This window comes from Colobus angolensis, unplaced genomic scaffold (genome assembly GCF_000951035.1).
Source record: "Colobus angolensis palliatus isolate OR3802 unplaced genomic scaffold, Cang.pa_1.0 Scaffold118, whole genome shotgun sequence".
In the NCBI taxonomy this organism is placed as follows: Eukaryota; Metazoa; Chordata; class Mammalia; order Primates; family Cercopithecidae; genus Colobus; species Colobus angolensis.
Window position 1 is genome coordinate 7,390,175 of NW_012112919.1, and position 22,341 is coordinate 7,412,515.

Below are 22,341 nucleotides of genomic sequence, written 5' to 3' on the forward strand. Positions count from 1 at the left end.
GCACAGCTCCCAGAAGGGCAGGAGACCTGGCCTCCCCTTCACTGCTAGATCCGTTTCTTCAACTGTGAAATGGGGCCAACAGGACATGTGTCAGAGGGCTGTGGGGATTTGATGAGATGATATCATGAAGGTTCTTTGTAACTGGTACAGTCCATAGCTAGGTCCTCTCTGCAGGAAAGCCCCAAGGCTGGAAGATCCTTTGGGTTAGCCCAGCACTATTTCCTCAAACTCTTCAATATTGACTTATGCTTTGATTTGGGCCATCACTTGGGAGTCTCAGTTCTTTAAGGTGACTGCTTGTTATTAATTTAACCTCTTGTGAGCTGCCAGCTCCCCAGTTTGACAAAGTGCAGACCCCACCTCCTAGTAGTCTCATCTGTACCTCCTAGAGACATACCTTAGAAGAGGTGTTCCAGGGCCTGGGGAGGCATTTGGTGCCTTCACATCTACCTGCCGTACCGCATGCAGGGCAGGCTCTAACAAAGTCCTGGCACCAGGGTTTGTCCAAGCAAAGGGGGTGGACGCAGGGAGGAGATTAATGACGCGGACTCTGGAGACACCTGCTTGGCTTCAAATCCCTGTTCCACGACTTGATGACTATGTCTTTGGGTGAGTTACTCGCAGACGAGGAGAGTCACTGTACTCCCTCACTGGGTGGTTGTGAGGAGTGGATGGATGAACAGGTGTAAAAGACTGGGGCCAGCCTGCACCTGGCGAGCTCCAGGTCAAGGTGAGCCCCTACATTTGCAAGTGAGCCAAGCAGAAGCCATGAATGACGGCAGGGCTGCTTCATGTTGCTCCTGACTTCTGGTAATTTTCTGCTCTTACCACAGTCCCCTCCAGCACAACTGGACATGCTGCTGTAAGTGTAGTCTTCTTATCCGTCACAATGGGTAATTTGCCTTTTTAAAAATTTTTATTTTTGAGACAGAGTCTGGCTCTGTTGCCCAGGCTGGAGTGCAATGGCACAGTTTTGGCTCAGTGCAACCTCCAGCTCCCAGGTTCAATGATTCTCGTGCCTCAGCTTCCTGAGTAGCTGGGACCACAGGTGTGTGCCACCATGCCTGGCTAATTTTTTGTATTTTTAGTAGAGATGGGGTTTCGCCATAATGGCCAGCCTGGTCTCAAACTCCTGGCCTCAAGTGATCCTCCTGCCTCAGCCTCCCAAAGTGCTGAGATTACAGGCGTGAGTCACCATGCCCAGCCGTGCTTTTTCAATCAATCTATGTACCTTAGAATATGCTCCAAAAGGTTGCGGTGAGCCGAGATCGTGCCACTGCACTCCAGCCTGGGTAACAGAGAGAGAATCCATCTCAAAAAACAAAACAAAACAAAGCAAAACAAAAACAAACAAACAAACAAAAACTGCTCTAGAAGCCCTAGCCAAAGTCTAAAGGTGGCCACTGGCCTGGTTGGACAAAAGCTAACATCTTCACTCAAGGTTTTACACAATGCAGGGACTGCACTAAATTCGTCACCTGGCTTGGGAGAAAAATGTTTAGCACAGTGACAAAAGGTTATTTATATCTATAGTAAATACAATTATTTAAAATTGACAAAAGCAATACCAATAACCCAACCGAAAAATGGGCAAAGGATACAAATAGGCAGTTCTCAGAAGTGCAAATCAGAATAACCAGTAAACACGTGAAAAGATGCTTAGATTTATTAATAGTGAATTGCAAACTGAGGTACAAATGAGGCTGGGCATAGTGGCTTACTATGGGAGGTGAAGGCAGCAGATCATGTGAGCTCAGGAGTTTGAGCCTGGGCAACATGGTGAAACCCTGACTCTGCAAAAAATTTAAAAATTAGCTGGGCATGATGTTGTGCACCTGTAGTCCCAGCTACTTGGAGGGTTTCTTGGTCCTGGGACTTCAAGGCTGCTGTGAGCCATGATTGCGACACTGTACTCCAGCCTGGGTAACACAGTGAGACCCCGTCCCAAAAAAAAAAAAAAAAAGCTACTGTTTCATCTATCAGAGTGGCTAAAATGTAAATGATTCCACTTTGTAACATAAACAATGTTAACCTGCTATCTATGTGTATGTGGCAGGGTTTCCTCAACCTCGTCATTATTGATATGTGGGGCTGGACAGTTCTTTGTTGTGGAGACTGTCCTGTGGACTGTAGTTTAGTAGCATTTCTAGCCTCCACTCCCTAGATGCCAGTAGCACCTCCCTCCAGTAGCAACCAAAACTTTGAGACACTGCCAAATATCCCCTGGGGGGCAAAACTGCCCCAAGTTGAGAACCACTTAGTATACAGGTACACACGTATAGTTGTGTGCGATTTAATGAACACAATTAATTTTATCACCATTTTACATAAAAGGAAACTGAAGTGCATTTGTTAGGGTCCCACTGTAAGTTGAGGGCCTGAGGTTCCAAGAAAAGTCTTATCTCAGAGCTCAGTGTCTTGCCCAGAACGCAGCCTCACTGCTCAATCACATTCTTCAGGTTTGATTGGCTGAATGCACGTGGAACATCAGGTTCGTGTTTCCAAGCAAGAATCATGGGTTGGGGAAGGCAAGTGTTTACTGTGGTCCAGCTGAGGACTGTGGTGTCTGAAACTCTGTCACATGGGAGGCTACAGGTCCAGGGCTGCCTTGGCTCCCGTGAGAACACTGCAGCAGGCAGCCAGTCTGGAAGGCAGCATCTGGCAGGGCCTCCAGGCCTTCTGCGGAAGGAAGACCCCAACTTGCAAAATACGTACAGGCAGCACTGTGACTGGAACCGCACACCCACACCTATATCACCTATATTCAAGGGCAAAGGGCCAGCAGCCAGGGTGGAAGTGGGGGCAGAAGGTGGGGAGGGGATGGCTGGACTCTTGATTCTTTTTCAATTTCCCTCCCGTCTGGCCACTGAACACCTAAGTACCTCCCCACTGTCCTCTCCACTCTGTCCTTCCTACAAAGCACCCTCTAGAGTGCAGCCAGCAGTGCAAGGCATGATCCTATCAGGGGGCAGTGTGCATGTACATGAAGCCTGCTGGGTACCTTAACTTTTGGCCTGATCATGATGAGGGGGAACCGTCTTGTTTGGGGCAGAAGACTACAAATTCTGTAAGGGCAGGACCCACATAGCTTGTGCATCTTAGGGTTCCTGGGACACAGTGGAGATCAAGGTTGGATGGATGCAGCATGGGGGAGGGAATGGTTAGGATGGGAATGGTCAGGCATCTGTGGGTTGGAACAAACCTCCCAGGCCACTGAGTCCAACTTGCGCAAAGATAGTCACTGAGGAGCTGCAGTGACACCTGAGCCTGTGAATAAACCAGGTCCTATCGGGGGCAGGGTGCACATGCACATGAAGCCTGCTGGGTACCTTAACCCAGGTGGTTACCCAGGTACCCTGCTGGGTAACTCAGAGTTGAGTTAAACCCTGCTCTTTGATGACCACTTGTGGTAGGACAGCGATGCTGCTTAAAGAACTTAAGGTACAAATCTTATTAAATAATTATGATTTAGCATTTTAAGTGGAAACCTCTCATGGAGCTGTTTGTAGGAAATGCTGGCTGGCTGAGTTCTCTCCTTCTGCCCCCACTGGCAGGGACTTTTAAGTTGGACAAACGGCCTTTCTGTGCTGGGCTGGCAGAGCTGCAGGCCTCCAGTTTTCTGGAAGCATCATCCCTTTCTTCTTTCAGGCTTTGTTGAGCCCCAGGTGGAGCTGATGGTGGCATCTTTGGACTCCACTGTAAAGTCCTTGCAGACATCTGTCATGGCACTATGACAGCTTTACCACACATGCACTCACTTGAGGGAAGAGATCAGATCTTAAGATCTTACTGCAGAAACCTAGGGCCAGTGACTCACTCCTTGAGATGTCATCGTATTGCTAGGTGGTGATGGTGGCCATGCATTTCCACCATTTAGGGCTTTTTCTAAGTCCGTGGCTCTCAATTCCGCTGCACCTTAGACTCTCTTGAAGATCTTCTATGCCTAGGTCACACTCCAGGCTAATGAAATCAGAATCTCTGGGCAAGGCCTTGGGATCTATCTTTTTTTCAGACAGGGTCTCACTCTTGTCACCCGGGCTGGAGTGCAGTGGTGCGATCATAGCTCACTGTGACCTTGAACTCCTGGGCTCACTTGCTCCTCTTACCTCAGCCTCCTGAATAGCTGGGACTACAGGCACATGTCACAACACCTGGCTAACTTTTCTAGATATGGGGTCTCACTATGTTGCCCAGGCTAGTCTCAAAGTCCTAAGCTCAAGTGATCCTCCTGCCTGGGTCTCTTAAAGTGCTGGGATTGTAAGTATAAGCCACTGTGACTGGCCAGAATCAATCTCCTTTTTTTTTTTTTTTTTTTCTGAGACCGAGTCTCACTCTGTTGCCCAGGCTGGAGTGGTGCAATCTCGGGTCACTGCAACCTCTACCTCCCCAGGTCAAGTGATTCTCCTGCGTCAGCCTCCTGAGTAGCTGGGTGAAACCCCGTCTCTACTAAGAATACAGAATCAATCTTTTTAAAAAGCTCCCTAAGTGTTTCCAAGGTATAAAACAGAGCCTCTAAGTGGACTCTGGACAGAAGTGGGGTGGAGGTTGATGGTGTAGGAACTTTGGAATTTTTGACTATTTTGGTGGTTGTGATTGAAGTGAAACTGCACCAGGGTCAGGAGACCTGCGGTAGGCCCAGCAACTCTGTGACCTGTCTAAACTACACCATCTCAAGGGCAGGCTGTGGTATGGGGCTGCCCCACTGAGCCATCTGCAGAGGTGGTATCACTCAATGATGAAAGACTCAACAAAACCAGCCTTTAAGGACCAGTCTGTCCTATTTCAAGAGCAGTCTGGACTCCTATAGCCCCTGATTCAAGTGCAAACTAAAAATTTTAAGACTGGCAAGCAACAGACACTCCTTACGTGATTCCTAACTCTCCGCAGGTGCAGAACACTTAAGGCTCCCAACATCTGATTGAAACACAGTCCATACCAAACCACGAGACGGCACCTCACATGCATTAGGGTGGCTACTATACCAAGGACAAGAATGTGGAGAAATTGAAATTGTTGAAATTGTTGTACACCGTTGGTGGGAACATAAAATGGTGTAGCTGCTGTGGAAAATGGGACAGCATTTCCCCCAGAAATATTAAAGAATTACCATGTGATCCAGCAATTCCACTTCTAGGTATATATTCAAAGGAAAGCAGGGTCTGAGATTTTTTTTTTTTTTTTGAGACAGAGTCTCACTCAGTCACCCAGGCTGGAGTGCAGTGGCACAATCTCGGCTCACTGCAAACTCCACCTCCCGAGTTCAAGCAATTCTCCTACCTCAGCCTCCCAAGTAGCTGGGATTACAGGCACACGCCACCACGCCCAGCTAATTTTTGTATTTTTAGTAGAGACGGGGTTTTGCCATGTTAGCCAGGGTGGTCTCAAACTCCTGACCTCTGATGATCCACCTGCCTCGGCCTCCCAACGTGCTGGGATTACAGGTGTGAACGTCCGTCCTGGTCTCAGATATCTGTATATCCATGTTCACAGCATTATTTGCAACAGCCAAGAAGTGGAGGCAACCCAAGTGTCCACCAACAGATGAGTGATTAAACAAAATATGGTATATACACATGATGAGGTATCAGCAGCCTCAAGCAAGAAGGCAATTCTGACACATGTTACAGCATGGATAAACCTTGAGGACATTATGCTAATCGAAATAAGCCGGTCACAAAAAGACATGCTGTACTTTTCCACGTGTATGAGGGACCTAGAGAAGTCAAGTTCACAGAGACAGAACGTAGAACAGTAGTTGCCAGGGGCTGGGGCAGTAAAAGGAATGGGGAGTTCGTGCTCAGTGGGTACAGACATTTGTACATATTATTTGGGGTAGGGCAAAGTGGAGAGAAAGGAAGGTTCAAGTTCCAGACTGGGGATGAGACAAGGTGCCTCATCCATTCCTCGGTTTTATTCTTACTGAATGCAGGATAGAAAATGTTTCAAAGACTCACAGGAATATCTGTGGGAATGCTGACAGCGTTTCTGGTGAGAACCCAGAAAAGAGACACTAAAAAAAATTAACTGGCCAGGCACGATGGCTCACAACACCCAACACTTTGGGAGGCCACAATGGCAGGACCGCTTGAGCCCAGGAGTTTGAAACTAGCCTGAGCAATAAACCAAAACCCCTGTCTCTACAAAACAAATAAAAAAACTGTTAGAAGCAAGCAAGTAGGTATGGATATCACCCCAAAGGGCAACGTGAGAAGGATGGCCAAACAGTGGCTAGCTAATGGCATCTCAGGATTCTGAAAGAACTCATAGCTCCAGCCGGGCACGGTGGCTCAGGCCTGTAATCCCAGCACTTTGAGAGGCTGAAGCGGGCAGATCACCTGAGATTAGGAGTTCGAGACCAGCCTGGCCAACATGGTGAAACCCCATCTCTAACAAAAATACAAAAATTAGCCAGGCGTGGTGGTGCATGCCTGTAATCCCAGGTAATCAGGAGGCTGAGGCAGGAGAATTGCTTGAACCCGGGAGGTGGAGGCTGCAGTGGAGTCGAGATTGTACCATCGCACTTAGCCTGGGTAACAAGAGCAAAAGTCTGTCTCAAAAAAGAACTCACAGCTCTCATGAAAAGTTTGTGAACCCCACTAGATGATCAATCTCCATTACAGTTTGATTAAAAATGACAATGCAGCTTAATCCATGTTCTTGAATCCATCCATCAGATTTGACTTGGGCCTACTTTCCAAAACTCAAATGCATCCTCAATGGGCACTTTCAGTGCTGAGAAGACTCCAAAGCGTCTGCCACCTTAAACTGCCAAGGCCACTCTCAGAGGCTTCTGAGCATAGAGAACCACGAAAGTGAGTGTGTAATCCCCTAAAGCGACCACAGTGAGAGTCCTCGCTCATCAGGATGTGCAAACTCCCAAATGTCTGTTTAAAAACCAGACATGCTGTCTTAACGTGCATCCATCAGGAAACAAACAGGAATAAAACTGAGCTGCCCAGGAACCATGTGGATGGGGGGGGCAGGAGGGCATCCCTCACATCCCAACACAGGTCGCGGGTCTGATCCAAGTGTGAGGGTCACAGCCCTGCCAATATGCAGGGCTCGCTCCTTCGCCTCTGTGCCCTCAGTGCCTGGGAGAGATGGAACCCACAGAACCAAATACTTATCCATTCACCATGTGTCACAGTCACCAGGTTACTTTGTGATCTCCTTTAAGGACAATCTCTCATAATTCTAGTGTGTGTAGAAATCATCAAGTGAATATGCCCTTTAACTCAAAGAATGAATGTCTTACCCTGCAGGCTGGGCCCTTCCTGCCTGCCTCACAACTGTCACATGCCTCTGTGCCGTGCCTTGGTGAACCTGGCAGACCCTGTTAGGATGTACTGATTTCTGTTGGGCTTTCCCCAGTGTAGGCGTAGGAAGTGCAGGCTGGGTCCTATTGTGTGTCTGTAGGGAGCAACATGGTCACTCTCCCTTAACAAGGCCTCCCTTGATCCCCAACCCTACCCTTGAGGTCACAGCAGCAGCCTCCCCAAACCAGACCAAGGCGAGCGCAGCTTCTGCATAAAGGCTTCTGCCCTGTGATTCTCCTGGCCACAGGGCCAGCAGCTAGCTCTGGAAGGGGGTCACTGCAGAGGCAGGCCAGGGGCAGAGGTGCAGGAGGCTGCAGAGGCTGAGCTCTTCCTGCTAAGGCCTCACACAAGAAAGAACAGGAAGAGGGACCCAAGATCTGACTGTGCCAAGAAAATCCCTGTCCTGGGTTCTCAAACCCAAATGCAGAAACTGCAAACCAAGGGAAAAAATTGTTTTAAAAAAATCCAAGTTTTTTTCTTTCCTAATAGCTAGTTCCAATGATGTTTATTACCCGCCCTGAGCTGAAATAACAGTAGACAAAAATAGCAGCCTCTGGTTTTACAAAGCCTTTGCACAAGTCCTCTCTGTCTTTTCTGTCCATGCCAGGGAAATGTGTTGCTGGTGGTAGAGGGAGACAGAATGTGGACGACCAAGTCCAGGGCGGCACAGTCCTCTGGGTGGAGGCCTGTGTTCCTTCCCATAAGCAGGGCCTATGGGGCATACGGGGCAGAACACAGGCCTCCACACCAAACTGACAGCAGAGAAAAGTCAGGCAACCTGTTCAATCGCCCCAGCAGTGACCTGGGTTCTACGTGCGGGAGTGAACTGCTGTGGCCCTGGAGCGACTGTCCCCAGCCTTGGGGCTGATGTGGTCTAGGAGGACACCTTGCCACCCTGGCCGGGCAGAGAGGATGGGTGGGTGGAGGACTGTGCTATCCTGTACTTGACTCAGGGAAGAAGTCTTGACGGGGACTCTCTGTGGACTCTACCCCCAGGGGCTGGAGCAACTGGAAGGAGCAGGCCTTGGGCAGCAGGCTCCATGTTCCTGCTCAACGGGGGCCCCCAGGAATCTTGTCTGTTGCCCCTGGCCACTCACAGCAAAAGAACCCCGCTTCCCTACTCTGGAGGTGCCTGGGGTCCCCAGCAGCACAGCATTGCTTCCCCTTGGTCTTCTCAGTGAATCAGAGCTTCTCCTTAGCGGTTATGCCACAGAGGCCTCCTGCGGCACAGGTGAGGCCTCAGCCATCTCAGGGGGACTCAGAAGACTTGGTAAACCTTGATACAAATGCAGAGACAGGGAGGGGCAAGGATGAGCAACTTTGTCACTTTCCAGGTGAAACTGGGCCAGCTCAGAGACCCATTGTTTTCAGGCCCAAGGTCGCTGCTGTGCTCTGTACTGTCACTTGGAACGGCCCTGGATTCCAGTCTCCTAGTCCTCTCATGCAGAAGGTGGGCTGGGCCACGCCCTCCCTGAGGGTCCTTGGAGCTGGGCAGATGCTGCCGCTATCTCAGCGGCTGCTTGAGCTCGAACAGACCTGTCCCGCCCTTGACGACCTTCCCGACCACAAGGCAGGCAGAAGGAGACCTCAGCTCATCGTGGGATCCTGGCAGAGACACAAGCGCACGTGTCAGGGTGTTGTGGAAGTCGGGAATGCTGGGAGGGGACTGTGGGGCTAAACACTGAAGCCTCAGGACTCAGCTGGGTCCTGAATCTCTGAAGCTGATGGGATCACGAGGCAACCCCGCTGTAGCACTTGAGAGGGGAAGGCCCTCTTCCTGTTCCTTCGAAACGTAGAGGCAGCTGTTGTTCTGCTATTCAGCCCCCTCCAGCTGCCCCTGCTCCCCTCAGATCCCAAGATCCCACTGGTGTGCAAGGAACCATGGAAAGATGCCCATGGGCAGGCCAGTGTGCCCAGGGTGGTCAGGAGAGGGGAGGTCAGGGTTCCTGCCCACACACTAACCCAGCATGGTGGCTTGCTTCAGAAACTGGAAGCTGGTTTCAAACGTCATCTGCTGTAGCGGGGAAGAGTTTGACCGGATCCCAAAGCGATTCAGTGGTTTGTAAACACCCTCAAAGCACATATAATCAGCAACCAGGGAGAGATGGCGAGGGTCGACCGTGATGCCTGTCACACGGGAGGTAAAATCAGAAGCGATTAAGCAGTGACCATGGGAACAGTCAGCAGACACAAGCCAGGCTGCCTCCACATCAGCACATGGCTCGGGAGTCAGACTCGGGCTCCCCTGCAGCTCCGCCACCTGCTCACGCTACTTAACCCTTCCCCACGGTCTGGGGCATCTTTCCCTGACCCCTGCATCCTGCTTCCCGCTTTCCTCCAGCAGCACAGGAAATGAGGATCTAACCGCACTGTTTTCACTTGGGAACTGAAACCCCAAAGGCAGGATGGGGCCAAGTTATCAATCAGAAGCTTCCTCTAAGGGACCAGCAGATGAGACAGCACTGAAGTGGCCCCAATAATGGGAGATGTCACCTCTTCACAGATCTGCAGTCTCCTACAGGTGCACTCACTGCACCCGTGCTGCAGTGTTCGCCTTGGTGCTGGACTGACTCGGTGCTGGGCTGACATGGTCCTGGCCCTCCTGCCCTGAGCCTTCTGGTGTCCTGACTGGTGTCCAGACCTCAGGGTATTATCTGCAAGCTCCTCTTACCATACACGGCAAACACATCCTTGATCTCCTTCTCGATCACCCGCAGTGCGGCCTCGATGCCATACGTGTTGGCCATGGCGTGGATGTCATTGGAGTAGAGGCGGCGCAGATCCAGGACCTGGAGAGAGGAAGGAAGGGATTTATTTAGAGGGCCTGGCCTTCTGCTCCCTTCTGCCTGCATATCTCCCCATGGCCGCTCTCTCTCTCCTTGTGTCTGGCAGCTTGGTACAGTTGATGACAAAGTGGTCAAGAGGTGGCCCAGGATTAACAGAAGGAAATGGCTAGGCAGAGCTGCTGACGGCTCGCTGGCCAGGGCCCAAGGTCTGTATTGTCATTACAAGAATCCAGGGATAACTTCAGACACGCTTTGGATTCAATAGGAAGAAACGGATTTTTTCTTCTTATTTTTAAACTGACAGGCCTATTTACTAGGATTAAGGCTTCCCTTGGGAAGCGAGGCAAGTTCCCCCAGCAGTGACACATTACACACCCTGCAGGGTGCATGGAGTGCATGTGTGGTCAGCCACACAGGCATCTGCTGGGCCTCACCAAGCGGCCAAGGCTGCGGCTGAGCTGTCTTGGAGAAGCCTCACCCTGCACTCTCGGCAGGTGCCAATCCTCCCTGCTCATCCTCTCGTAAGCGTTTGGTAAAAGGGTTCAGGGGAGCAGGAGACTTTACAGGGTGGTCACTGGTGGAGGCAGAAGTGTACATGGCAGGGGGAGCTTTACCAGCCTACTGTAGACTTGTTGGGGAGTTAGGCTAGAGGGCCCCAGTTCCTCAGTGTTCTGTGGGGGAAACCTAGAAGGTTCTGGGAGAGTCAGTGAAGTGGGAGAACTTGGAGACACAGTTTAGAGGAAAGAACAGATGAGCTGGTGAGCAGGTGGGACAGGAATGCCAGGGCACCTCTACCCCTAGGACCCCCTTTACCAGATAAAGCGAGCAACATCTAGGCAGGCGATGCAGCAAGGATTTCTTACAACTCTACTTCGGGAGGGTCTTAATTTCAAGGAAAAAACTACTCAGATTAGCCCGGGTGACTCTGGGTGGGATAAGTTCAGCAGGGTGCTTTACTGGGGCCCTGAATGAGGCTAACATGCCCGGGAATCCCCGGGAGGTGGATGAGGGCACACACACTTGGTGTGCGGAATGTGGCCTGGAAGCATGAATGGCTCAGGAAGGGTCAGAGTAAATCGGCTGGAGCGAGCGTCCCAGCGGCCGAGTCCTGAGACAACGTGGGGTGAGGGCTACTGCTTTGTCCCAGGCCAGCAGACAGCCTGTCGGCGGGGACACTTACCTCTGCATACTTGAACAGCTCTGGGAGATTGATTCCTTCTGTGTTTAGCACAAGTTCCTTCTCGTTCTTATTGTTGGTTGTTTCATTCAGGAGGCACCGAGTGATGCCCTTGGTCGCATAGATGACGGCGCCATGGGCCAAAGATACTACCAGGGAGCCCATGTCAAAGTTGATCTTCATCAGAGGGAGCTTCACGGTCACCTGCAAAATGAGGGAGAACTGGGTAGGGAGACAGCCACCCCAGTGCCCACAAAGAGGACTGGGGCGAGACTCCTTCCAAGCCTTTTCAGGAACTCCCTGGCGGGGGGAAGGAGATCCTGCTGGAAAAGCCGGCAGGTAGTCTGAACACTGAAGATGGCTCAACTGCGTACAGGTCAGCCATCTCCAGTCCCCCAGATTCAAGAGAGAAACAGTGGGGTTGTTTTCACAGCTGTCGGTGACAATGCTGAGATTCACATCCACTCAGCGCTGCCCTTAATGTCCTTAAAGACCACAAAGAACGGTACATGTTGTTTCACACGTGCAATCCCATCAGTGATTCTTGTTATTACCCCATCACTTGGGAACCACTGAACTGGATCAAAGGAAAGACAAAGCATTAAATGTGTGCACATGTCTAGGCATCCAGACCATCCAGGCTTTAAGGGAACCATGAAATCCCTAAAAAGATGGTGGCAGGGGCTGTGTGTGGGGGGAACTGAAGTGTCCCTGCCTGAGGGCACGAACAGTGTCTCTATAACATGTGTGGTCCATGTTAACATGTCTGTTGTACTGAAGATTAAAGGAGGTGGTGTACCTAAAGGGCCTGGTAGATCAGTCCGTTGTGTCTTGAAAGATCTGGAGAACTGGCTTACCAGGGGTTTGAAAATGACACGTGTGGGCCCTTTTTTGGGGCAAAGGGGTTTATAGCCATCAGCAGATTCCTGAAGGGATCTGGGATTAAAAAGAACAAATGACTCTTACAGGCCCCAAACAGGAGGCCTGGGTATGCTCTGAGTGGGAGACGATGGGGAGTGCTGGCTGTCCCCCGCCCAGCTGTGCAGGGGAGCTCAGCAGGCCCCTTCCACACAGGCACTTGGCCAGCTGGACCAACCACCCAAGCCCTGGCCTGCACAGCCACACTGACCTGGCACCACAGACTCTCCTCAGTGTCGTACTGGTAGTCATCTATGAACGAGTGGATCTCACGCACAGCCTGGACCCGGCGCTCCATGGCCTCAGGCCCCTGGGGCTCTTGGCCGTGGGTGGGTTTCCGGGGCTGAGTCAGGAGGGCGGGAAGGGCCGGGTCCTCCTCGGCGCCTGAGCCCACCTCTTTGTCTCGCTCTTGGGTCTCTCGAGCACCTTCCCTGTGGGGATTTCGTTCCTCCTGCGTGTCTTCATCGTCGTTCTCCTCGCCCTCCCTCTCCTCCTCTTCCTCACTCTCATAATCAACCTGGCAGAAAAGGGAGCACAGGTTGTGTCACCTGGGGCCCCGCTGGCCTGGGCTACCTAGGCCCCACCTACTCCACACTCCTGGCTCCTCTGCTCCGGCCTGGTTGGTCTTTCCTCTTCCTTTTACCTTGAGAATGCCACCTCTCTGTCCCACTGAACCCCCCACAGAGGTGGAGCTCACCCTCGCTTGGCCCTCGCTGGTGCACCCACTCACCAGTAAGTTCCCTCGGCCATAATGACAGCAGGGGACTGGTTCGCGGGAGGAGAGAGAGGTGTATTTTCATCGTAAAAACCAGAGGCAGCCTGACTTTTTCTCGCCAGAAGCCTGTCTGGGTCCTTGAGTCTGATTCAAGTCCAGGGATGGCCAGATCTAAATGGCAGTCCTGGAATGGACCTGTGCCAAATTCCCACCCTGTGAACCCCATATTCTCAAGAGAGAGGTGTGCTGGGCAGGCAGGTGCAGCTTCAGGGTTCCTTGTGGGTTCATGGCATGACACAGAGGTGTGGCCTGGGTGCCGGGAGATAATCCCTCCAGGTTAACAGGGAAGGGGGCCGAGACCACAGCCCCTTCACCTCACACAGGGTCTCTCACCTCCTCCTCCTGCTTCTCCTTGCGTTTGGCATCAGAGGCATCAGCGTCCCCCTCCTCAGCTTCAGCATCCACAATGTGCCCCTCTTCTTCCTCATCGCCCTCCTGCTCTCCCTGTGGTTTGTGGGCAAGGAAGAAAAAGATTAACTCCAATATCTAGTGCTCATTGAATCCATCCATCCACTCACCAACCCATCCATCCATCCATCCATCCATCCATCCATGCCCCACTCTTCTAACCCCTTCCCCCATCCAGCCACCACCCTCCGTCCACTGCCACTCAACCCAAACCGTCCACCAGCATCTGCTCTGTCCAGCCCCGGATCCCAGGCCTCCTTCCCTTCAGTCTTCATCTTTACATACACTACTTACTTGCAAAATTTCATGCCTAAGAATTAAAAGTGCCAGGACTTGCTTTCTTAGAAGAAGATGGTGTAAAATATTGTTCCAAATATTTTTGATCAGCCCAGTTGTAGGTGGGGATGAGGAGGAAGGGTTATCTTGTGGAATACTGAATATCTCTTCCTTTCTCCTCCTGAACTTGGCTCCTAGTTTTTTATACTTTCCTTCTGGTTGAATTAAGAATTAAGACCAGGCAGTATTCTAAAGATAGTCCATGCTCACTTGTGCTTGAGCGAGCTAGCAGGTGAATTCACCAAACAGGAGAGACCTAGCATTTTCCCTGGTGTAGGCCAGCCCCTCATTTTAGGGGTGAGGAGACAGACCCAGAAAAGGGTGACACGACTGAGACCACAGAGCTGGCTGGGGGCAGTCCCAGTCCATGTCATCCCCAACCCGAGCGGCTCGCTGCTGGCTACCTATACCACCCTCAGGTCTGGTCTGCTCCTGGGTCTCCTGGCAGATGTCCGATTAGTTATTCCTGGACTATTTTGCTCCCACTGGTTTTTCCCTCTTCTTCCCCTTTTTATCACTGCAGCCCAACTTCCCTGCTTCCAGATACCTCTCTGGTCCCTGCCAGTGCCCTGGTGGGCCTCAGTTCATCTTGCCCAGGCAAGTCAAAGGCAGAGCCAAGGGAATCCAGAAGAACTTTCAAAGGCTCAGTGCACGCCATGACCTTGAGCCCCTCCTCAGGATGAAGACCACTTACGGCGGGGTCTTAGAGAGCAGAGTGATGATGCAGAGGCCCGCCCCGGGGCTGGCCACACCATGCTGCCTGGCAGCCTCACCTGCCTGGCCCATCAGGCCAAGAAGTGAATGCTGCTTCTGGGCTGTCTCAGAACAGCAGGCAAAAGCTGAGATAGGTAGGAGATGGGCCAGCACCAGGACAGGGCTGGAGGAGCACAGAGAACAGACACAGTGCCTGCCCAGTCTGGGGGCTCTCCCTGTGCGACCCTAGTGATCCCCAGGGACTCACTCACCCGACTCCTCCCTGACTCCCCAGCGTTGTCCAGATCCCGCTGCGTAGCTCTTCGAGTATTTACATTCCTGAAGGCTGATGCTTTATTATTCTTCTTTTTGATGGATTCCATCAGAAGTTTAAAGAATCTAAAATGAGAAGAAAGCCACAAAGCCCTGTGCAGTACCAGCATGTCCAGCCCTGCCCTCATTGCGGGGATAGGACGCTGAGGGATTCCCACAGGGGATTAGTGCATGAGATGGAGGCCCAGACTCTCCTAGCTGCTCACTTTTCCCTACCCACTGTTTTGGAACCATCTCTGGCATGTCAGGAACACCGGTTCCACAGCCCGATAGGCCTGGTCTCAATATGTGCACTGCCATTCCCGGGGTATGAGTACGACAGGCACCTTCCTCAGCTTTAAGCCCCTTGTCTAGAAAATATGGTAATTACTACATATTCTGCAATCTTCTTTGCTAACGATGAGAAACAACCCTATGTCTGATTCCTCTCACAGGGACTGGCAGGGTGGGTGCTTGGTGAAGGACAGTTGTAGGTGCTGCTGTGGTCGTCCTCTAACAAGGAAGGCAGAGTCTACTGTAGGAGAGGGGAACCCCACCCAGGACTAGGACCTTCTGCTGCCCACCACCTGCAGCATCTCCAGAAGGTGGTGCTGCTCTGGCCAGAGAACTCCCATCTCCTTGGTGTGGGAGCCCCAGCAATGTGATGAAACGACGACAACTTCGGAAGGGCTCATCAGAATTTCGAAGGGCAGGGATAACTTAGCTTGTGGCAATGAATTGTGTCAACAAGTTAGAACCACACCAATTTAGAAGATAACCAACCTGAAGCTCAGAACCTGGCCCCCTGCCCCTTCCTCTGGAGCCATCTATTTTTAGGGCCTCTTAGGATCCATCCTGTCCCCTCCATACCACTTCTTTCCTCATGTAACCCCTTGCCCGTCTTTTCCAACAGGCCAGAATAGCATACCAAAAAGGGCTGCTTGTGACTGTGAGAATGAGGTCCTCACGCATCCAGCCAGCCATCCCATTTTCTCTGAGCGCCTATAGTGTGCCCAGCATGTGCCAGCCCTGGCGGCAAAGCAAGGAGGAAAAGACAGGCTCCAGGCCCTCAAGGAGCTTAGAGTCTTCATTTGAAAAGCAGGCAGGTCAAATGTATACTATTTTGCTCATTAAAAACAAAAGAATGCCACTCATCTTAACCAATATTATTATTATTATTTGTTTGTTTGTTTGTTTTTTTGAGATGGAGTTTCCCTCTATCCCCCAGGGCTGGAATGCACTGGTGCGATCTCGGCTCACTGCAATCTCCGTCTCCCAGGTTCAAACGATTCTCATGCCTCAGCCTCCTGAGTAGCTGGGATTACAGGCAGGCCCCACCACGCCCAGCTAATTTTTCTATTTTTAGTAGAGACGGGATTTCACCATGTTGTCCAGGTTGATCTTGAACTCCTGACTCACGTGATCCACCTGCCTCGCCTCCCAAAGTGCTGGGATTACAGGCGTGAGCCACCGCACCTGGACCCCAGTATTATTTTTGAACTTTTTAAAGGTGTACATGGTTTGCTCTTGGCAGAAAAAAAGCCCCTCATCCATTAATCTAGACAAGAGCTTGTTTACCAGGCACTGGCGATGGGAATAGGATGGCCAGATGAGACGAGGCCAGGCTTGACTTTAGAAAGATACAATCCCACTGGAAAGAGAAGGCGGGAGAGATGTTTCTGTAAGGACAGGTTCAGGTTAAAGTCCTCATCCTGCCACAGACTGGAGAGGAGGGCCTTGATCTCATCTGCAACATGGATCACTCTCACTCCGTGCTCGAGGCTACTGTGCAGAGTGGAGGAGATGGAATGAGGCGGAGTGGGGGTGCAGGGCTCAGCTGCTGCCACACACAGGGCTGCTTCCCACAGCTGGGCGCCCAAGCCTGTCTCAACTTGTGGCAATGTCACGGCTTTGATGCTTTTGTTCTCAGCATTTCACATCCGGCCTCAACTCTAACTGCCCATCTGCTCCCTCCACCCTGTGCACCCTTTGGGCCTTTGCTTGAGCTGCTCACTCTGCCAGCAACTTCCCTGGCCAATATCTACCTACTGAAGCTGTACCCATCCTTCAAGGCTAGGTCTCAGGAGCTGTAACTCCTCCAAGAAGCCCTCCCTGATTTCCCCAGTTGGGAATGCTTCTGCCTTCCCTGCCTCTTTTGGTGACCAGGACTTGTGGAGAACATAGGAGGTGAGGAGGCAGAATGAACGCCTGGTGAGTAAGTGGTAGGCATGCGACCAGTGTGCCAGTTTTCCTGGAGGTACAATTTGCCCTTCTGTGATTTTGCCAAGAGCAGGGGAACTAATGGTCCACAGTGACTGCCTTCTCAAGGTTGTGCTGTTCATCAGAATGTAGCAACCGAAAGGGAACAGGAAGGGCAGGGGCAGAGAAGCCTCCCATCCCATGTAAATAATTACAAACAGAGCACATGACCCCTGGCGGTTTCTGAATGCGCCTGGCAACAGCTCCACCACCTGCTGTTTGGAAAGTCAGATTCACAGCAGCTACAATTACAGACCCGCAGCTTGGTCTTTTCATGGCTAGGGACCGGAGGCCAAAACTTACAGCCCCTAACTCCTAGCTCAGTGCTCTTCCCACTTCACCTCCCCGGCCACCTGCCAGACAATTTACACAAACAGCCAACGTGACAGGTGCCAGTGCAGAGATCTGGGGGGCCTTCTATGCTTGTGTATCTCTACCTAGGGAACCATCGGTCTTGTGTTTTTTTTTCTCCAGGCTGTCAGGAGTCTCATGACCCCACAGCTGGGAGAAGGGAGGGTGAGGGCAAAGAGAAAGAAAAGGAGGGTAGTAGAGAGGAAGGAAAGGGGAGGGAAGGGAGAAAGGAAGGAGAAAAAGCTTCTTGGGGGTTGGCTGCTCTTTTGAAAGTGCACTCACACTTCCTCCCATTTCCTGTGGGCAGCCAGAGGCCTGAACGCAGCTGCTATGCTGCCTGGGGCCTGACACAGGGAGTCCAGACCATATCTAGCTCATCCACTGCCCCATCTTTTAGCTCTCCCTAACCCCTCAGCCCCATTCTGCTCAGTCCTTGAGGCCACCTCCACCGAAAGCCACTGCGCATGGCTTTATTTATCATGGCTTTTCAAGCACACAAGCAAAACACAGGGAGGAGGTGAAAAAGTACTTCATGGCTGGGAACAAGCCAGGGCTGTCTCTCATCAGGAAGAAGTCTTAAAAAGTGATTTCCTATTTTCAATTCCATGAGGTAATATAAGTAAAAAGAACCCCAGGATGGGCTGGCGCCGGCCTCGTGCCAACCTATCTGCTGGGCAGGCCTGGGCCTCCTGTGAACAGAACTGGGGCAGAACATCTAACTCCGCCCACCGTTGGTTATTCTCAAGAGGCCATGAAATCTGAATTCCCATTTCTCAGAAAACTGCTGCCAGGCCAGCACAAATGTCCCCCGCACTTGGTATTATGTTCCTTGCTGTTATTTAAGGAGCCGGCAGGTGGGTGCACACAGCACCCAGTGCCCAGATAGCACGGAGGACCACTCGACAGAAAGAACGTTCTCAGCCCAGGCTGGCACCAAAGCAGCTGCTCCCAAGGCCCAGCCAACAACAACTTCACCTATGGCTCATGAACTGGGGCAGGAAGCACCCGGCCAGTGACCCCCGTCCAAAGGACTGAGTTCACATCCAAGCTCGTCCACCCCAAGACCCACCATCCCAAATGCCACCTGCACAGAGGGCTGGCTCGAGGCCAGGCCCCATAAGGTGAGAGGGCAGAGGGCTGAGGGCAGAAAAGTCGTACCGTGTTGCCCACGCCTGTCCCTGTGACTCGGCGACGAATAGGCATGGCTCAGTATGTGTTTGTGGAGGGAGCTTTCTGCTTCTGCTCTGTCATTGTTTCTCTATCTGAGCAGCTCCCAGAAGACCCGAGAACTGGTCTAGATTAGAGACAGTGGTCAGTGGCCTATGGCCAGATCCTTCAACAGATGAGATCCATCTGGGCCTTACTGGGCTTTTAAAAACACAGGAATTAGTTGCTGATGTTTAAAAGTCAGGAGACCTCAATTATATAAAAGCAAAGGCAAGTAACCAAGTAACCCAAGAAAGAAAAAAAACGTAGGGGGTGGGAAGCTTGTTTTCTTTCTTTTAAAATCAAAAGATGTGGCCCCCTGACCCCCATTCCTGCATGGTAACCAACGCCTCTTGACACGGGTTCCACACTCTTCTGTCTGCCGGGGGCCCCCTAGCCTGCTTCACTGGCCTGTCACCTGCTGGGCTATGCAGCCTGTTTGTGTTCACACTTCGCCGTCTAGGGTTAGCTGGTGAGTCAAAAGTGCTTCGTGGGCTCTTCCAGGCTTGCCCCAGTCCCCCAAAAGCCCATCCTCCTGCTCCCCTGAACTCAGCATTGCGGCCTCTGCTTTTCAAATATCTAACAGTAAGTTGAATTTGAGACAAAAGTTCCTTTTCCCTATCAGACAGGAACTCAAATTTCTCTGGAGGCAATCCTGGTTAGAGAATGGAGATCTAAGAGCAGCACGCCACCCGCACATTGTTCATTATTCACAGAATCTAAATGCATCAGGAACCACATTATACTGCCTGGAGTAACACCCTAGCAAACATTAACAGCATGTGCTGCTCTGACACCACAGAGGCACCACTTTGACACTGCTCCCTTCTCTTTACTACACCCACATTTCCATGTCTTAATGCCTGCAAGCCCCAGAAGACAACAATCCTGACGTCAACCCAAGAGAAGAAATGGGCTCAGGGAGTGACATGTGGCTAACAAAGTCACACCCACAAGCCAGACTGGGGGTCAGGTTTCCAGATCAGGCTGCAAGGCCTTCTGTTTTCCTAACCACTTCCCTTGAAAGGCTCATTTGGGAAAAGGCACTCAATCTCTAGGAGCCTTGTGGCTAGGTGCTTCCTGCCCCAGTTCATGAGCATTCTCTGGGTCAAGGTCAATGACAATAACAGCCTGAGCCCTGACCTTGTTTCCATGAAGCGCAGGATGTCCTCGGGTCTCAGGCACTTCTCCTGCTGGTAATATGCATGTGGCAGGAAGTGAAACCGCAGCTGGTACACCCGGAATTTGTTCTGTTTTTCTTCCATACAGAAGGACTCCTGGACATCAATTTTCTGCAACACCTGGAACCAGACAGACACAGAGAACTTGACTTGTTCAGGTCCTCGGTGACTGTGCAACGTGAGTGGGTTACGAGACCCAAGGGTTTACAGAGATAGCAGCTGAGAACACAGGCCAAACTCCAAAGAAACCCTGGCAAGCTATACTGGGGTGGATCTGCTGGGAGCCCACAGCCTGCAGTCACCTCCAGAGAGTGGCCTGAACCTCCTAGGAGTGGCCTCAGCAGAGCTGGTAGGCAAACTCAGGAAATGGTTTATTTTTCAGGCACAGGAGGATGCTGTGGAACTAATGACTCTCTTAAAAGCTTCCTGATCCATCTCTGCTCAGCACCTGGCAGAGACAGCTTATTTCTCGTTGGTGGGAATCTGAGCCTAGGGTCAGTGCAGTAAGCAAAGCCGGTTCTTCACACATGGGGAGGATATAGAAACGTGCCTTCACCCCATCTACAGCCCGGGAAGGAGACATTACCTCCCCTAAGCACACCCTGGTGAGTTGTTTCTTCAGGCTTTTCACTCTCTTCAGGGCTTTCTTGGTGTTGAGCACAGGCACGCTCATCATGGGCGTCTTGATGTTGGCGCTGGCCACCATGAGAATCTCCCGCAACCTGTCACAGAATAAGGACACATCCAATAATGAGCGGCAACCAGACCCTCTGTTTGGGTGCAGCTTCTCCTAATGATGTCAGAGGTCTTCTGGGATCTGAGAGAGGTCTGGGGATCTCACAGGGATAATATGCTGGATCAGAGAATCCCAGCTCTGCCCCTGTGTGCAACAGTAAGGGACTCCCCTGTCCCTCCCTGTTTCCTCCCTGGAGTGCCCACTCCTTGAGCTCAGGGCTTTGTCTGATTCGTTTCCTATCACCTGTGCCTTGCAAACAGCAGGTGCCTGCTGATGCTTACTGAATGAACAAGCGATGCAGGGAAGGCAACTAACACCCACAGTGCTCCTGCTGAGCTCAGCCAGCCCTCACTGCCCGGATGTACGGTGAGTCCCAGCCTCTGGCATTCCACAGAAGGACCCCCTGAGGTTTGGAAAGTGAGGTACCTGTCCAGAATCCATCTGCTAGACAAAGGCAGAGCCAGGGACTGAATGCAGATGGGTCTGACCCCACACTCGTTCCCCTTGCCCAGCGCATATATTCACCTGAAGGGCCAGGGCCCAGGGCCACGTGGGGCACGTTCTATGTGAATGGTTCCCCTGGAGTTGGGCAACCAGGCACCCTGTGTGGGGCTTGTTAACAATGTACGTTCCTGAGTCCCTCCCCCAGCAGTGTGCAGTCTCACAGGCATCCCCAGGAACTTGGAGGCAGGAGTTGGCAGAGGGATAAATGGAGATGCTACCAGGCCTGGGCACCAAAGAAACCAGCTGGGCTCTGGAAATTCTAACCCTGATCCCCACTTTAATGAGACTGACTCTCTCTCTCTCTCTCTCTCTCTCTCTCTCACACACACACACACACACACTCCTTCCCTCCCTCTCATTAAATGACTCCTTCTCCAGGAGAGGCTAGGACAGACCCCACCCCGTGCTCCCTTGTGCTCCACACCTTGGAATGCCCAGGGTGACGTTCATCTCGCCTCTGCCTGCAAAGTGGAAGGTGTTGAGGGTCATCTGGGTGGAGGGCTCTCCGATGCTCTGGGCAGCTAGCAGGCCCACAGCCTCACCCGGCTCACACAGTGACCGCTGCCACTTCAGCTGCAGCAAGGTCCTCAACCTAGAGAAGGCAGTGGGGGGTCGGGGGGGGAGTGGCAGGGTCAGAAGCAGACACCACAGACTGTCAGTGCTGCCCGAAACCAGAAACCTGAAACCTCTACCTCTTTCTGGACTCGTTTTTCCTAGGCAAAAGATCCCTCTAATCTTCAAATTCCCACCAGTGACCCTGAGATGTCCTGAAATTACACAGCACAGATCCCAGCTGGGCGGCTGAAGCTCTAGACATTCATGCTTGGACTCTTCATGTTTGCCTCCAGAATGTCACATGCCCACTCTGGGCCTGTTACCACAAGCCCCCTAAGCAGGAGAATTTCTGGGTTCATTATTCACTTTTTCCTTTATTCATTCTTTTTTCTCAATTATGACAATTTGGAGACAGCTTAAACCTCCTGCTAGGCCATTATAGGGATGGGGGTGATGAGAGTGTTTATATTTTTAGTTAGAGCCAGCGGCTGTAGCCCCCATCAGAAGTATTCATGCTGCACAATTCTGTAATTTACTAACCATTTTTCCTATGAAGCCTGACCCTGTAAGAACAGCCACAAGGAGCACTAAGCTACACTGTGTGTGTGTGTGTGTGTGTGTGTCTGTACTAGTCCAAGCTGAGGCCTTCAAATGGGAACCCAAAGTTCAAAGGATCACTGGAGTAATCAGATCCAAGACCTCATGAAAAGTTAAGACCTCGTGTCCCTGGGCATGAATGACCTGTCCTGGGTCACACGGTTGGCAGCAGCTGAACAGTGGATTCCCTGACTCTCAATCAGTCCCACCTACCACACCAAACCCAAGAGA

General features: G+C 51.6%; 1 protein-coding gene across 1 annotated transcript in view; it reads right to left on the reverse strand.

Moving 5' to 3' along the window:
* Positions 1-5,689: 5,689 nt before the first annotated feature.
* Positions 5,690-22,341, reverse strand: part of POLR1A (polymerase (RNA) I polypeptide A, 194kDa) — a 74,677-nt gene continuing 58,025 nt past the window's right edge. Inside the window, exons 25-34 of the mRNA XM_011925770.1 lie at positions 21,383-21,550; positions 20,305-20,440; positions 19,681-19,838; positions 14,682-14,808; positions 13,306-13,416; positions 12,409-12,714; positions 11,283-11,483; positions 9,988-10,105; positions 9,279-9,443; positions 5,690-8,921 (exon numbers count right to left, since the gene is read on the reverse strand). Of these exons, the coding sequence (XP_011781160.1) occupies positions 8,821-8,921; positions 9,279-9,443; positions 9,988-10,105; positions 11,283-11,483; positions 12,409-12,714; positions 13,306-13,416; positions 14,682-14,808; positions 19,681-19,838; positions 20,305-20,440; positions 21,383-21,550 (1,591 nt within the window). The 3' untranslated portion in view covers positions 5,690-8,820. The remainder of the gene's footprint in view (positions 8,922-9,278; positions 9,444-9,987; positions 10,106-11,282; positions 11,484-12,408; positions 12,715-13,305; positions 13,417-14,681; positions 14,809-19,680; positions 19,839-20,304; positions 20,441-21,382; positions 21,551-22,341) is intronic.